Here is a 15,631-nt window from a genome sequence, read left to right on the forward strand (position 1 = left end):
TAGCAAATGTCTCACTTAGCAAGAGAAATGTTGGGCTGAATTTTGGTCGTAAGCCGAGGACTACCTGTAAGTGTACACCACACATGCAATACATCTGCATTGCTTTTAATTTGCAAGTGACTGCTCTCCCCCCCCCCCCCCCCAATTCACATACTATATGTGCCTGGATGAATGCCATGAACCTTTGCAGCCCTCCAGGTTTCACCCTCTACAACTGTGCCAGTTTTTGATGTGGCCCCTTGGGAAAATTAATTGCCCACCCCTGATTTAAATAATTAGAGCTGGAAAGAAGAAACGAGGGAACAGGGATAAATCTTTGTCAACAAGGCAGGATCATGATTCATTCCATAGTTGTAGCCATCATCAACACAGGGCATGATTGAGTAAATGGCTCCGATGATGTTTTGAGCATCATTACGGTTTCCTAGGGATTAGTCTGGCTTAAATACCAAGGTGGGAAGGATGCAGGAGAGATTTCAAATGAGCAGATCTTCTTGCCAATGGAGCTCGGGCAAAAACCGGAGATGCTTCCTGCATTTGGAATTGGGGAAACGCTCACTTCCCGGTTTTAAAATATCACTGGGTTGAAAAGTTTGGCTCCTCGTGATTAGGAACTCACTGCTCAGCCAAAAGAAGAGATGAAGACACGAATGTTCCTCCGCTCGAAAAAAGACATGGGTTTTTAATTGGACTTTCAAATTGTCATGTTCAAGGCCCAAATGCGTGCCTGCTTGAACCTACGGGCTTCTGATTTCCGATGGCGCTGAAATTTAATAAGAGTGAGCATGACATGTGTAAGAGTTGGTACAAGCTGGCTTGTGAAGGCATCGTTGGTTTTCAAGACAATTCCCTCCGCAGAGATTGAAGACTGTGCGGCTTGATGAGATCCACCAGATGGCACTCAAGTGAATCTTTTCCGATCTGCTTACCCCAAAAAGGAGATTTTAACACCCGCCCCCCCCCCCCGGGGGTTAGGCAGAGGTGGGTTCCTACCAGTTCGCACCTATTCGGTAGAACCGGTTCATCAAATCTATTGATGAGATTCCACCAGTGGACCCGGAAAGCAGGCCACACCTACAGAAGAGGTTCCAAACTTTTTTTAAACCCACCACCGGTCCTTGGATATGATTATTCTACACTATCATGCTCATATTTATAAAACTCAGTGCCTCTGTGAAAGGTAAGGATGACTACTGCGTTTGTGGTGCAATCAGAACATTGCGTGTGTTGAAGTTGTTTTAACGCAAACCAAAGATGCCTTTTAAAAAACAGGTTTACATCATATTCTTATGCATGCCAGTGCTGTGTGTGAGGTAATTTAAGGTGGTTCTGACAAGTGTCGTCGGCATCTTCATATCTGGTCACATGGGTGGCAAGCCACTCCCACAAAGGAGGCCACACCCACAGAGTAGGTTCGAACAATTTTTGAAACCCACCACTGGGGTTTAGGGCACTTCTTCCGGCTCTGTGGGGTATTTCTTCCCCACAACATCTGTTGCTTGGTATCTAGCAATGAGAAAGAACCTCCATCAAGAAGGAGATTGGGCTGAGAGCAAGGCTTTAGGAAGATGTCACTCCTTGGAAGTCATCATCTGAATAAAAATGATCCCGGAATTTTCGTCACCTGAGTTTAGGAGTGGTAGGGGAGCAGTGGTGGGATTCAGCCAGTTCGCACCGATTCGGGAGAACCGGCTGTTAACTTTCTAAGCAGTTCGGAGAACTGGTTGTTGGAAGAAATCTCCTTTTGTTTTTTTTCCACTTTCCAGGGCTAATGCTGTAAGGAAGGCAGGAAGGAAACATTCTGGTGTTGTTTCTAGCCTCATCTTTGTTGACCTGCTTACAGAAACTGCCTCTCCGGTTAACCCTTATTACATTGTAACAGCTAAGGCGAAGCGCCCATCAACGCGAGTGATGTTGAGTTGGCCATGTCCACCCAGTAACATGACCATCAAGCCCCACATACTCTGCTGGTCATTAGGGCAGAGAACCGGTTGTTAAATTATTTTAATCCCACCACTGTGGGGAAGACTCTGAAAATTGACATTTAGTTGGGTTGAACTCAGCTAGGGAGAAACAGCCATGAATGATGGAGATTTGAGGGATGTTCAGGCAGATGAATTCACCTTGGTTGTAAAATGGGGCGAAGCTCCCTTAATGACCTTCTTCCTTGCCAAAGGTAATTTTGGGTTCAGTTTTGATCATGTTGTTGTTAGTTGCGAAGTCGTGTCCGACCCATCGCGGCCCCATGGACAATGTTCCTCCAGGCCTTCTTGTCCTCTGCCATCTCCCAGAGTCCATTGAAGCTCACGGCGACTGCTTCAGTGACTCCATCCAGCCACCTCATTCTCTGCCGTCCCCTTCTTCTTTTGCCCTCCATCGTTCCCAGCATGAAGCTCTTCTCCAGGGAGTCCTTCTTCCTTCTCAATCGGTGGCCAAAGCATTTGAGTTTCCTCTTCAGGATCTGGCCTTCTCAAGAGCAGTCAGGGTTGATCTCCTCTAGGACTGACCGGTTGGATCGCCTTGCAGTCCAAGGGACTCGCAGGAGCCTTCTCCAGCACCATAGTCAAAATAAAATTAATGAAATAAAATTTATAAATGAAATAAAACTTAGTTGCTTTAGTCCACGTGGCTGCTGTATTTGGCGTGGACAATGGGACCTGTCCTTGGCCCACAAAATTTCTTCAGCCAGTTCATTCACATTTATGAACTAATTGTAATCTTTACTATATCCCCAGGAGATAAATCTGTAATATTATCTCTTCTATGGTAGAGACACTCATTTGTATTAATATATGCATGCTTTGTTTAATTATTCTTGAGAGGGTTTTTTTTTTTTGCCATGGTAGTTAGACCTCATTTTTGAATATGTATAATTTATTCAAAGACTGCTGTATGAATTTCTGTTTTCAATTGATCGCTTAGAGGATTCCCCCGGGGATGGAGCCAAAATGATATTCATAGTTAATAAATATTAATTAATACATTTAATATTAAATAATAATAATATTATTAGTTGGTATTTTTGGAGAACTAGTTTCTCCTCCTTTCTGGAGGGGGTTGCCTTTCCCCTTCCATTTGTTATATACATTTCAAGAATTATTTATTAACTGGGATTCTTCAGCAACTTTGAAAACTAAATACACTTCTCTGCTGCGAACGGGTGATGTTTGTGTTGAGTGCGTCATCAGTCACGCAGCCGACAGAACGATATTTCGCTTCTCTTTTTCCTTTTGTTTAGCGATTTCTCCTTAAAGATACCTTTGTTAATAATGGTGACATTTTTCCTCTATTTTTTTTCTCAGTGGAGTGAGGGAACATGTCAGGCTAATTTTTTCAAAAGCATTTTTCTATTCATTGCCGCCCATCCATGAATATATAGTCTGATATCCTGAATGTAGCGTCTTTAAATCTGGAAAATAATGGGGGGGATAATGCGCTTCTCACAAGCACTTTTGTAGATTTGAAACCCTGAAATTAGACCTTGTAAGAGCTGTGATAGTCACGGTCGTATTTTTAAGAGGAGAGGGAAAAACCCCATCGCTGGATAGTGCTTAAGGGTTTTAGATGCTTCTAACTGCCTCAATATTATGCATTTAATGCAGTTTCAGTTCAGTTTCAGTTTCACTTTATTTGTATGCCGCCCTTTTCCCTGGGGGGACTCAGGGCGGCTCACAGTTCAAAGGAGGGGGAAGGACAAACAATTTACAACATACAGGCACTACATCATTTAAGAACTCAACAGTCATACAATTCGAGTAGGGGTTAGAGTCTTTAACCCCAGGCCTGCCGGGACAGCCAGATTTTAAGGGCGGCGCGGAAGGTCTGGAGGGTGGTGAGGGTCCGGATCTCCACGGGGAGTTCGTTCCAGAGGGTCGGAGCAGCCACCGAGAAGGCCCTCCTCCGGGTAGTTGCCAGTCTACACTGGCTGGCTGATGGAATTCGGAGGAGGCCTAATCTATGCGATCTTATCGGTCTAGTGGAGGTAATTGGCAGTATGCGGTCTCTCAAGTCCCTGTCGTAGAATATTTTAAAATGTATGTCCATAACTTGGGAAAAGACTTGGGTTTTGAGAGAAGCCCTTTCTTCTTGTTGGCTGCTGGAGTGTAATTTTAAAGATGCACATGCCGTATTTTTCGGAGTGTAAGACGCACCAAGATTTTGAAGAGGAAAATTTTAAAAAAAGTTTTTACACTCTGTAGACCTCCCAAAAAACGGGCGTTTTTTGCAAAAACAGGCCCGTTTCCCCCCCCCCCCCCCCAGAAAAAGGATGAATAGCCTTTAGGAGGCTTGTGGAGTGATCCTGGGGATGGGGTGGGGCCAAAAATGAGCAAAAAATTATCCATTTTTCACGAAAATGGGCCCATTTTTTGTTTAAAAAAAAGTGCATGCATAGCCTTTAGGGGTTTATAGAGCGCTCCTAGGGGCTGGGGGAGCAAAATTGAGCAAAAAACGGCCCATTCTTCGCTCATTTCTGCCTTTCCCAGCCCCCAGGAGCTGTCTGAAATCCTCCTAAAGGCTGTGCATGGCCATTTTGGTGAAGGGGCGGGGCTTCAGGAAACAAAAAATGCTGTATTCAGTGTATAAGACGCACCCAGATTTTCAGCCTCTTTTCTGAGGGAAAATGGTGCATCTTATATTCCGAAAAATATGGTAATTTACAAAAGCCACAAAAGTGATCTGGAGACGTTTTAGATCAGTTTCATTTGGAGATCACTCAAAATGCAAGATTTCACTCTCAGACTACCCTGTTTCCCTGAATATAAGGCCCAACTGGAAAATAAAATCTAGCATGATTTTTCAGGGTGCTCATAATATAAGCCCTACCTCCAAAATAAGACCCAGTTAAGATCGCCAACCAGACAGATACATTTAACACTTTTTGTAAGTAAGTAAATCTTTATTACGGTGAAAGACCAGCAATACACATTAGTTTTTACACTATGTTAAAAAGTACTGACATTAAGATATAATTAAAAAGTATTGACATTAAAAATGGAAAATAACATACATGTTCTCAGATTGTTCGGGTCACTCCCTGGTTTACCTGGGTGCAACGCTGTTAAGTATAGGAGTAAATACAATGGTCCAAAGATTTTTAGAGATATGTCCAGATAATTGGTACAAGATGGTACTATACTTCTGTAGCCATTTTTTTTCTTATGGACATTGCAGCCGCACAGAACTTTGCCACTGCATACGTGGTAACCGGGTTCGTGTCCTGGAGGAGAAAGCCTAGATAAAAATGGTCTGCCCTCCCTGGCAATCTCTCTAATAAGGGGAGAATATGTGCAGACCTACAAGCTCTGTATAGCTCGCAGTGTAATAGAACACGTGAATTATCTTCCACTTCTCCTTTACCACATATACAAACGTGTTCTGCTATAGGTGTTCTCGTATACCTGCCCTGGAGGAGTGCTGAAAGAACATTTAATACTGTATTTCCCAGAAAGCAAGACCTAACCAGAGAATATGCCCCAATGTGTCTTTGGGAGCAAAAAATAAATAAATATAAGACCCTGTCTTATTTTGGGGGAAACACGGTAGTCTTCAACAACAGGGCCAAGCAGGAATCAAAGATAACTCTACAACAAGCCATGATTAGATCTCGGTTGTTCAAGAGTGCAGGGCACAAGCAAGCAGTCTTCTGTTCCAGGAAAGTGGATGCTGGTTAAATATTAGGAATAAAGCTTCAAATACAAGTCCTCTATTTGCAACAGTTCACTTAGGGACTGTTTGAAGTTATGGCACTGAAAAATGGAGGTTGAGAAAACACTTGATGTAAACTAGGAGTCCTCCCCACATTCTGTGACAATGAAAGGACAGGTACATTTTAAAGAACTCTGGGAGTTGAAGTCCACACATCTTAAAGTCATTCAGGTTGAGAAACACGGTGATACTGAACTTTAAATAGGCTCAGGGAGGGCCCTTGCAATAATGGAAGGTTCTAGAAAATTTGTCATCATAGTATCAAGTGTCTGACAGAGCAGGGGTGGGTTGCTGACGGGATTACTGCCGTTTTGGTGCATATGCGCCTGAAGCACGCTCTGCGCCCGTGTACAGTTGCCCCTAAATAGGTCTGTGCATATGCAGAAGATTAAAATCGCTACCGGTTCGGTGACCCAGTCGCAATTTTCACAACCGGTTCGCCTGAACCCGTGCAAACTGGTAGCAACCCACTAGGAGTGGGCTCCAGCAGGCACTACTGCTGGTTCTCTCGTGGGCGTGCTGTGCAGGCAAGCTTGATGCACGCTGTGTGCGCATACGCAGTGCAATAAAAAAAATGTTAAGCACATGCACAGAACTGAAAAACAAGATGGCAGCGCCTATGGTGCTGCCCAGAGAACCGGTTCGGGGTCGTGGCAGGCCTGGGTCGCTGCCTGTTCCAGCGACGCAGGCTGCCAAACCACATTTAGTTCGGCTGAACTGGTCCGAACCAGTAGGAACCCATTACTGCAACCCACCTGTGTGAGAGAGGACTGGGCTTCTCTGGTTTGACTTTAGTGCAGAATAGACAGAGACCCTAACTCTAATTCTTTTTAGCCCGGGGGGGGGGGGGAGCTGAGGCGGGGTTTTCCTGGCTTGACTTCTACATTTTGTATTTTCAGTTTTGCATTTTTGCAGACGGATGTCTGGGGTTGTTTGCCTTTTGTATCCCGTCGTGGGGTCTGATTGGTTCTTCTGCCTGCCTGTTGTGTGCGGATTGGTGGAAATTGGGAATTCCAATTCATGGAAGAGCGCGCGACGCAGGGAAAAAAAATAATAACAAAGGGAACTGTCCCCGCACACACACACATACACACAACGCGAGGAACTAATATCTTCACGCTCTTAGTTTACATCTGTTTTTATTTGTTTGGCTGGCACGAGCGCACACTCCGTGCTGCTCGGGGTGGATTAATGATCTTGTAAGCACACAGACTGTTCAGTTCTTACAACTGGCGCGGTTAAAGAGTGCTAAAATAAATGCCACCCTTCCCACCCACTTCCTGAATTTACGCTTTATGCCTGCATGGTAATCCTCCGAGATGCTTCGGAATTGAATTATTCCAGCCTAAACTGTGTAGGCGGTGTGCCCTACCCAACCCCTCTTCGCCGCCATGTTCAGTAGAAGACAGGATGGGGTGGCCATCCCTTCTTGGAGCAGCTGCTGAAATGCACAAAATGAGGAAAATATTAAAATACAGGTAGTCACCGACTTACAATTGAGCCCAAATTTTCCATGGCTAACCAAGAGCCAAGGTGGCGCAGTGGTTAGGGTGCAGTACTGCAGGCCACTTCAGCTGACTGCTATCTGCAGTTCAGCGGTTCTAATCTCACCGGCTCAAGGTTGACTCAGCCGTCCATCCTTCCGAGGTGGGTGAAATGGGGACCCAGATTGTTGTTGGGGGCAATAGGCTGACTCTGTAAACCGCTTAGAGAGGGTTGAAAGCCCTATGAAGCGGTATATAAGTCTAACTGCTATTGCTATTGCTAAGAAGCGGTTAGGGAATGTTGTCTCTTTTTATCACCTCTCTTGCCATGGTTGTTAAGCGAATCACTGCAGTTCTTCAGGGACACAGTTGTTAAGTGAATCTGGCTTCCCCATTGATGTTGCTTGTCAGGGCTCCGAATCCAATGGCGATGCCCATTTTGCTCTGCGGATTCATGGAGAGCTAACCCTAACCCTAAGCTGAATTTTCCCCAATGGGATTTTCCCATGTATTTTGCCAGGAAATGTACATAAGGCCGTCTCAAAAAGCGTGCCCCCTCCTAACCATACCGACGGGCTCCGAATCCAATGGCGATGTTTCTTTTGCTCTGCGGGTGCCACAGTCTTAGAAAGAGCTGAAGAGGCATGACAAAAGATTTTCTGTATTCAAGGCTACTGTCATTCATGATCAGTATGTCAAAAGAGGAGCATTAGCAAGACACACCTTTTCATATCTTCATGCTGCAGGGAGGCAAAAAATTGCACATGCCTAATCTTCACATGCTCCCTGGGATGATTATGCATGGACCATCTGTGGCCCACCGAGACCCCGGTGTTCTTTGTTATGCAACTCTGGATGCAGGGTTGTAACAAGAACACAAAAACATTTTGGGCGAAAATGGATACGTGGTTAGAAAAAAGGTTACGACAGCATATAGATTTTAAGCCAGGACTATTTTTGTTAGGCATAAGACCAGAAAAATATGATAAAGAGAATGTCTATTTGGTACTACACATGCTTTAATTGCGGCAATAATTGTATTTGTGCAACGCCGGAAAAGTGAGTTAACACTTAACGGAAGGAGATGTCATTAAAAAAATATTGGACTGTGCAGAAATGGACAGGTTGACACTGAAGATAAAAGAAAAGGAAGACGCAGAATATTTTCAAAGTTGGGACTTATTTTATCAATGGTTGGACAACAGAGGTAGAAATTTGGAACTTATGATGTAAAGGAATTGGCCCAATGCCAAATACCACTCTCTCATCACGAAATCTCCAGAACTGTAAATCCTACGAACTTGAAATTTGGCACACATGACCATCCGATCATTAGTATTTCTTTTACAGTAGTATATTAGCATGCTCTGATGCTATGGCGTTAGACGTTCTACTCACCCTCCCCACCTGAAATGAGCTTTGTTCCAACTACCAGTTGCCTTATATTAACATGCTCTGATGCTACCCCTTCGCTCAACCGGGAGGGGGCATGGCCAGTGTGTGACTTATCCGGCTTACGGGTTGGGAGTTTAGACATTCTACTCCCCCCCCACCTGAACAGCTCAATCACATACTTTCTTAGTGAAGCATGGGTATCCAGCTATATTGTAAGGAAAAAAAAAACAATAAAATCTCTCTCTCCTCCTCTCTCCCTCCCTCTCCCTCTCCCTCTCTCATCCCTGTGACCACCTGTCAATTATCAGGTCTCCAGGACAGGGTGACCTCTGTTGTGGTTGCCAAGGGCGGCCATTTGTACGTTTGGCAAGCTGATTTCACAAAATGGCCGTCCTCTTGGCAACCCCAGGGATCTTTCCCGGGCCCTGAGATCTCACTTGGCCCCTTTGCTGTGTCTGGAGCGCAGTGTGTCATCCACACTCTGTGCTGGCCTGGAGGAGATTTAAGACTCTCATTTGCAATTAGAGGCATTGAACCTATACTCAATAGAGAGGACAAACTTTGCTCTCATAATGGCTTTCTAAATAGGCTTTCATATCGAGAAAGCCACTGCTTATGTGCCAGGAAATGAAGTCCCCAGCGTGCTGTGCATATGGTTGGAGATGGCTCCTGCGAGAAGCTGACGACAGACCTTGTAAAAGGATCAGAACGGTGGTGGATTCCAGCTTTTGGAATATTTTTCTAAAAAGAGCTTTATATGTTTATCCTTTACCCCTGGAAAAAGCCTTTTAAAAATCCTTTCTCAAGGATAAAAGCAGTCTGAATTCCTGAATATCGCCTGAATTCGTTACCGACGGAAAGTGGAAGGGAACAGACCCTGGGATTGCAGGTTGTCCTTGATTTACGACCACGATCGAGCCCAAGATTTCTATTGTGAGATAGTTGTTAAGCCAAATTTGCCCCCTTTTATGGCTTTTTCCTGCCACGGTTCTTAAGTGAACCATTGCAGTTGTTAATTTAGTAGCAAGGGTTGTTAAGCAAATTTGGCATCCCCGTAGACTGTGGGGATGACCCAGAGGTGGGTTCCTACCAGTTCGCACCTATTCGGTAGAACCAGTTCGTCAAATCTACCGAACCAGTTAGAAGAGGTTCCCCCAGTGGACCCGGAAAGCAGGCCACACCTACAGAAGCGGTTCCAATTTTTTTTTAAACCCACCTCATCCTTGGATATGATTATTCTACACTATCATGCTCATATTGATAAAACTCAGTGCCTCTGTGAAAGGTAAGGATGACTACTGCGTTTGTGGTGCAATCAGAACATTGCGTGTGTTGAAGTTGTTTTAACGCAAACCAAAGATGCCTTTTAAAAAACAACTTTACATCATATTCTTATGAATGCCAGTGCTGTGTGTGAGGTAATTTAAGGTGGTTCTGACAAGTGTCGTCGGCATCTTCATATCCGGTCACATGGGCGGCAAGCCACTCCCATCTGGTCACATGGGTGGCAAGCCACTCCCACAAAGGAGGCCACACCCACAGAGTAGGTTCAAACAATTTTTGAAGCCCACCACTGGGATGACCACAGCTGTCATAAATATGAATCAGTTGCCAAGTGTCTGAATGTCAATCAGGTGACCAGTCGGATGCTGCAACAGTAAAAAGGACCAGGGATGACAAGATAGCAGTATCTCAATATTTGAGAGGCTGCCACAAAGAAGAGGGGGGGGGGTCAGCCTATTCTCCAAAGCAGAGGGCAGGACAAGAAACAATGGAGGGACACTAATCCAGGAGAGAGGTAACCTGGAATGAAGGAGAAACTTCCTAGCACTGAGGACAATTAACCAGTGGAACAGCTTGCCACCAGAAGTCGTGGGTGCTTCATCACTGGACGAGACTGGACACTGGACATCCACCTGTCTGAAATGGTATTGGGCAGTGATGATTAATGTTTTTCATAATGCATTGGACACTCATAATGCAATGCCCCCTGTCCCCCTGTGCATGTGTGCACAACCCCCCGTGCTCCCCCCATGCCTGCGTGTGACTCCCTCCCCCTATTTTGGGCTTAGCAGCCTCTTGGGACCAAAAACAGCGGGGGGGGGGGCGCTCCCCCCCTTGCAGCCCGCTTTGGGCCTAGCAAGCCTCCCTGAAGCCTCCTAAAACCAAATATGGGGCACGAGGAGGCACCCCCCCCTTGTGCATGCGCACGCAACCCCCTGCCCCTCCCGCGCATGCACACCAGTGGTGGGATTCAGCCAGTTCGCACCACTTCGGGAGAACCGGTTGTTAACCTTCTGAGCAATTTGGTGAACTGGTTGTTGGAAGAAATCATTAGGGCAGAGAACCGGTTGTTAAATTATTTGAATCCCACCACTGATGCACACACATCTCCTGCATGCACAGCAGAGACCCGAAAAATCAGCTGCCCAGTAAGAGGCATGGGTGCATGGGCAGTGAAGCTGAGCTGGGCTGCGCGTGCCACCTGTGCAGAGGTGGGTTCCTACCAGTTCGCACCTATTCGGTAGAACCGGTTTGTCAAATCTACCGAACCGGTTAGAAGAGGTTCCACCAGTGGACCCGGAAAGCAGGCCACACCTACAGAAGAGGTTCCAAAATTGTTTGAAACCCACCACTGGTCCTTGGATATGATTATTTTACACTATCATGCTCATATTTATAAAACTCAGTGCCTCTGTGGAAGGTAAGGATGACTATTGCGTTTGTGGTGCAATCAGAACATTGCGTGTGTTGAAGTTGTTTTAAAGCAAACCAAAGATGCCTTTTAAAAAAACAAGTTTACATCACATTCTTATGCATGCCAGTGCTGTGTGTGAGGGAATTTAAGGTGGTTCTGACAAGTGTCATCGGCATCTTCATATCCGGTCACATGGGCGGCAAGCCACTCCCATCCGGTCACATGGGCAACAAGTCACTCCCACAAAGGAGGCCACACCCACAGAGTAGCTTCGAACAATTTTTGAAACCCACCACTGCACCTGTGCCACCTGGGTCATGGGTTCGTCATCACAGGTATAGGGTCTCCTGCTAGAAGACCTCCAAAGTCCCTTCCAGTTCTATTCTGATTGATTGTAACGGGAAACCCAGGTAGCTTCAGAAAGTAATAAGGATTGGGAGGACCCCCAGCTGTAAAAAAAAAGATCAAAGCCAGCGAAATAAATGGAAAACTAGCTTTCCGACCACATTTGGGGGAAGAAAACAAGGCTACTCACAAGTAGCCAGGTGAAAATTAAGTTCTGCAGAGTCGAAAATAGTGACGAGGGAGTTCGGGATGACCTTGCTCCAGCCCTGTCAATACATCATGTACCGAGTCCAAGCTCAGCTGAAGGAAAATAGCAGATCTCCCGACTTTTAATTTATAAATATAGGAACATACCTGCAAATAGGCCTCTTCTGATGCCAAGGCGTATAGCTGGAGGCTTCTCGTTTCCCCTCTAATTATACACTGATGGAGTTCTTTGCCATCTGTTCTATTTATTTATTCTTCAAGAGGCAGCGCTGCAGTTTTTTGCAACGAGGTAGGGATGCGTACTCTTTCACTTAAAGTTTATGCTGGAGGAGGGCAAAATAAATAAATAAGTGCAACACGATTCCTCGACAGCAAACAAATCAAGAGCCCACACGGCAGCTCAATTTCCTTACGCAGGAACAAGGAGCCTTTTTCTTTTTTTTAACCAGTCGCGCCGCCAAACTAGCTCCTCATCATACACGTCAAGCCATGGCTTGTTTAGCATGGATTCGGAAGCATCCGGTCGGCTGGGTTTGTCTGGCTCGCTAAATCGGGTTCCACCACAAAACCGCGGTCGTCTAAAGCGCGCTCGACGAAACCGCGTACCTGACGTCATCACAGCGTGACGAAAAAAGCACGCTGTGAGCGGTAAAGGTAAAATTAACGCGTAAAACTAAACCTAACCCCCCCAAACCTAACTCTAAACCTAACCCTAAATCTAACCCTTAACCTAACACTAACCCTAACCCTAAACCTAACCCTTAACCTAACGCTAAACCTAGCGCTAACCCTTAACCTAACCCTAAACCTAACCCTAACCCTTAACCTAACCCTAAACCTAACCCTAACGCTTAACGTAACCCTAACCCTAAACCTAAACCTAACCCTTACCTTTACGTGAATCGGCTTGCTTTAAAAGGGCTTTTTAAAGTGCCCTTTTTTCTCCGCGGTCCTTGTCGTCGCACTGCTGATGACGTCAGCGACGCGCTTTAATCGGGCGCGCTTTAGTGGACCGCGGTTTTGTCGTGCCACGGCTAAATTGTAAGCCCTGGGTTTGTAAACGAGAAACAAAGGCGCTTTTTAAAAAAATAAAAAATAAAAGAGGTAGGCCTTTCGTGTTTGTTTGTTTTTTCCCTTGGAGACGTTTCGCTTCACATCCAGGAGGCTTCTTCAGTTCTGAATGAATGGTGGCGAATGGAAGGGGTTTATATACCTTGCAGTCATCTGGTTGTTAGTCCTCCTTCTGAGAGTCACTGAGTCAGAACTGAAGAAGCTTCTTGGATGAGTGAAGAGAAATGTTCTCAAGGGGAAAAAAAACAAGGAAAGTCCAGTTGCCCTTTGGAAAAACCACCTATGGGACAATCATGACTTGGATGACTGAGAATCTCCATAGGCAACAGCTGGAGACACGCCAAGTTCTCAGTGAGATACAAATATCTTAAACAGATATAGAAAGGACGGCTGAAGGATAGGGCATCTCCAGGCTGAGGAATGGTTTCTCTCTCAAGAGCTACTCATCTCATCCACATAACCGTGTGATTAACTTAGCTGGACTAGATACAGGCAGTTCCCAATTCATGTCCATAATTGGGCCATAATTGAGTTCTAATCCCACTGTAGTCATGAAAGCTGCCGAGTTGACATTGGACCAGTGGTGGGTTTCAAATTTTTTTAGAACCTCTTCTGTAGGTGTGGCCTGCTTTGTGGGAGTGGCTTGCCAGCCATGTGACCAGGTGGGAGCGGCTTGCCAGCCATGTGACCGGGTGGGCATGGCCAACTTGTAAAATGTGGTGAAACTCACTTAACAACGCTCTTGCTTAGCATCCAAAATGTTGGCTCAGAAACTCTGGCATTTGAAGCACGCAAGTCTTAAAGCTGTCAAGTTACAAGACCCTTGCACCCCTAACCCTTTAGAAAAAAACCAGGGTGTTCAAACTTAACAGCTTTAAGACTTGTGGACTTCAACTCCCAGAATTCCTCCTCTCGCTCTTCATCTTGATGATGTGCGGACGGACGGGGGGAGGGAGCTGGAACCGGTTCTAAACGGCACTATAGATTTGTGGAACCTCTTCTAAGGAAGAGCTTAGAACTGGCAGGAACCCACCCCTGCTTTGGACCAATCACAAGGAGATTGTAAGTTCTAGTCCAGCCTTACCAATGAAAGTCAGCTGGGTGACTTTTGGACCAATCACAAGGAAACTGTAAGTTCTAGTCCCGTCTTAGCCAGGAAAATCAGCGGAGTGACTTTGGACCAATCACAAGGAGACTGTAAGTTCTAGTCCCCTCTTAGCCATGAAAATCAGCGGAGTGACTTTGGACCAATCACAAGGAGACTGTAAGTTCTAGTCCCACCTTAGCCATGAAAGCCAGCTGGGTGACTTTGGGCCAATCACCAGGAGACTATGAGTTCTAGTCCTGCCTTGGCCATAAAGTCAGCTTGGTAACTTTCATTCTCTCTCATCCCAACCCACCTCAAAGGGTTGTTGTTTTGGGGAAAATAGGAGAAGGAAGATGTGTTGGACATGTTCGCTGCCTTGAGTTATTTGTAAAAATAGTAAAGACGGGATACAAATTAATGAAATAAATACACAGAGACATATATACATATGTACATTTGGATACCTACCTATACATGTTCTATCAGACGTGTCACACATGATGTGCTTCCTGAAGACCACATCTAAGCACTAACATTCTGCACCCAGAGCCCTGATTCTGATTCTAATTCCAAGGTTCCCATTTTGGTTAAAAGATAAAACAACACAAGGTAATTGGCTTCGGGCTCCACGCAGTTCAGAAATATACTTCAAAAGGAAAAGTGCATTAATCCTTCAGTGCCACAATCCATCTTCTTTGTATAATAGAAGCTCCAAGCCGCATTTCCTGAATGCCACTCGGTGGGCAGGAGGCTTCCCACTCAGTACTTACCAGTCCCCAACCTGATTAAGATGGCCACGCAATCACGTGTCATTTCACACACGGCCCGGGGTTGCGGTTGAAATGGCAAACTCTGTCACGGTCTTTGCGAGCATTTAATTTGATAGAGATTTAATTCTAAAGGCCTCGGAGAAGAAGCTTAATCCTCAGTGGCGGCACGGATATTTTGTACCGGTACATTTTCGAAAGGCAAAAAAAATATGAGTTTTTTTTTTTTTAAAGAATAATATAAAAGTGCAACCTGGGAGCATGTTTGTTTAAAGGTAGTTTGTAGAATCCTTTAACCAGATTGTCATTATTAGTTTCTTGGCAGTTTTTGGCTGGAGACATATGGCCAAAGAAATATCCCAAAAAGCAAAATCAATAATGCTAGGAAGATTTATAGTAGGAGTGTCATCCCTACTTATCAACTTTAAAGACTGTGGACTTCAACTCCCATAATTCCCAAGCCAGCCATACTAGCTGGGGAATTCTGGGAATTGAAGTCCACATGTCTTAAAATCACTTAGATGCCCCTGATTTACAGTAACGAATTAGCAAACCCATTTCAAATTTCTCAATGCATTATAAATATGTCCTTAGTTTTGGGGAATTATCTTTTTTTTTTCTAAAGCTAGGACACAATACAGGTTGTCCTTGTTTAGTGTTTAGCCACCATTCAATTACGAACGCGATGACAAAATGGCTTTGCAACCAATCCCCCCATTTATGACTTTCGCGGATCCATAAAGCAACGGGAAGCTCAAGTCAGATTGTAAAAAGATTAGGGGTTTCACTTGGCGACCGCTTTGCCTAATGACCAAGTTACCGCTGGCGGCTACTAAAGAAGGCTTACCTGTATGTGGTTTAAATCTGGTTC

The 15,631-nt window shown here is 45.1% G+C and overlaps 1 protein-coding gene across 1 annotated transcript in view; it reads right to left on the reverse strand.

Annotated features, from left to right (window-relative positions):
• Positions 1 to 694: 694 nt before the first annotated feature.
• LOC116515564 (doublesex- and mab-3-related transcription factor C2-like) overlaps positions 695 to 15,631 on the reverse strand; it is a 20,494-nt gene continuing 5,557 nt past the window's right edge. Inside the window, exon 4 of the mRNA XM_032227682.1 lies at positions 695 to 763. Coding sequence (XP_032083573.1) covers positions 695 to 763 — 69 coding nt within the window. The remainder of the gene's footprint in view (positions 764 to 15,631) is intronic.

Source organism: Thamnophis elegans, chromosome 12, assembly GCF_009769535.1.
Source record: "Thamnophis elegans isolate rThaEle1 chromosome 12, rThaEle1.pri, whole genome shotgun sequence".
Lineage (NCBI taxonomy): Eukaryota > Metazoa > Chordata > Lepidosauria > Squamata > Colubridae > Thamnophis > Thamnophis elegans.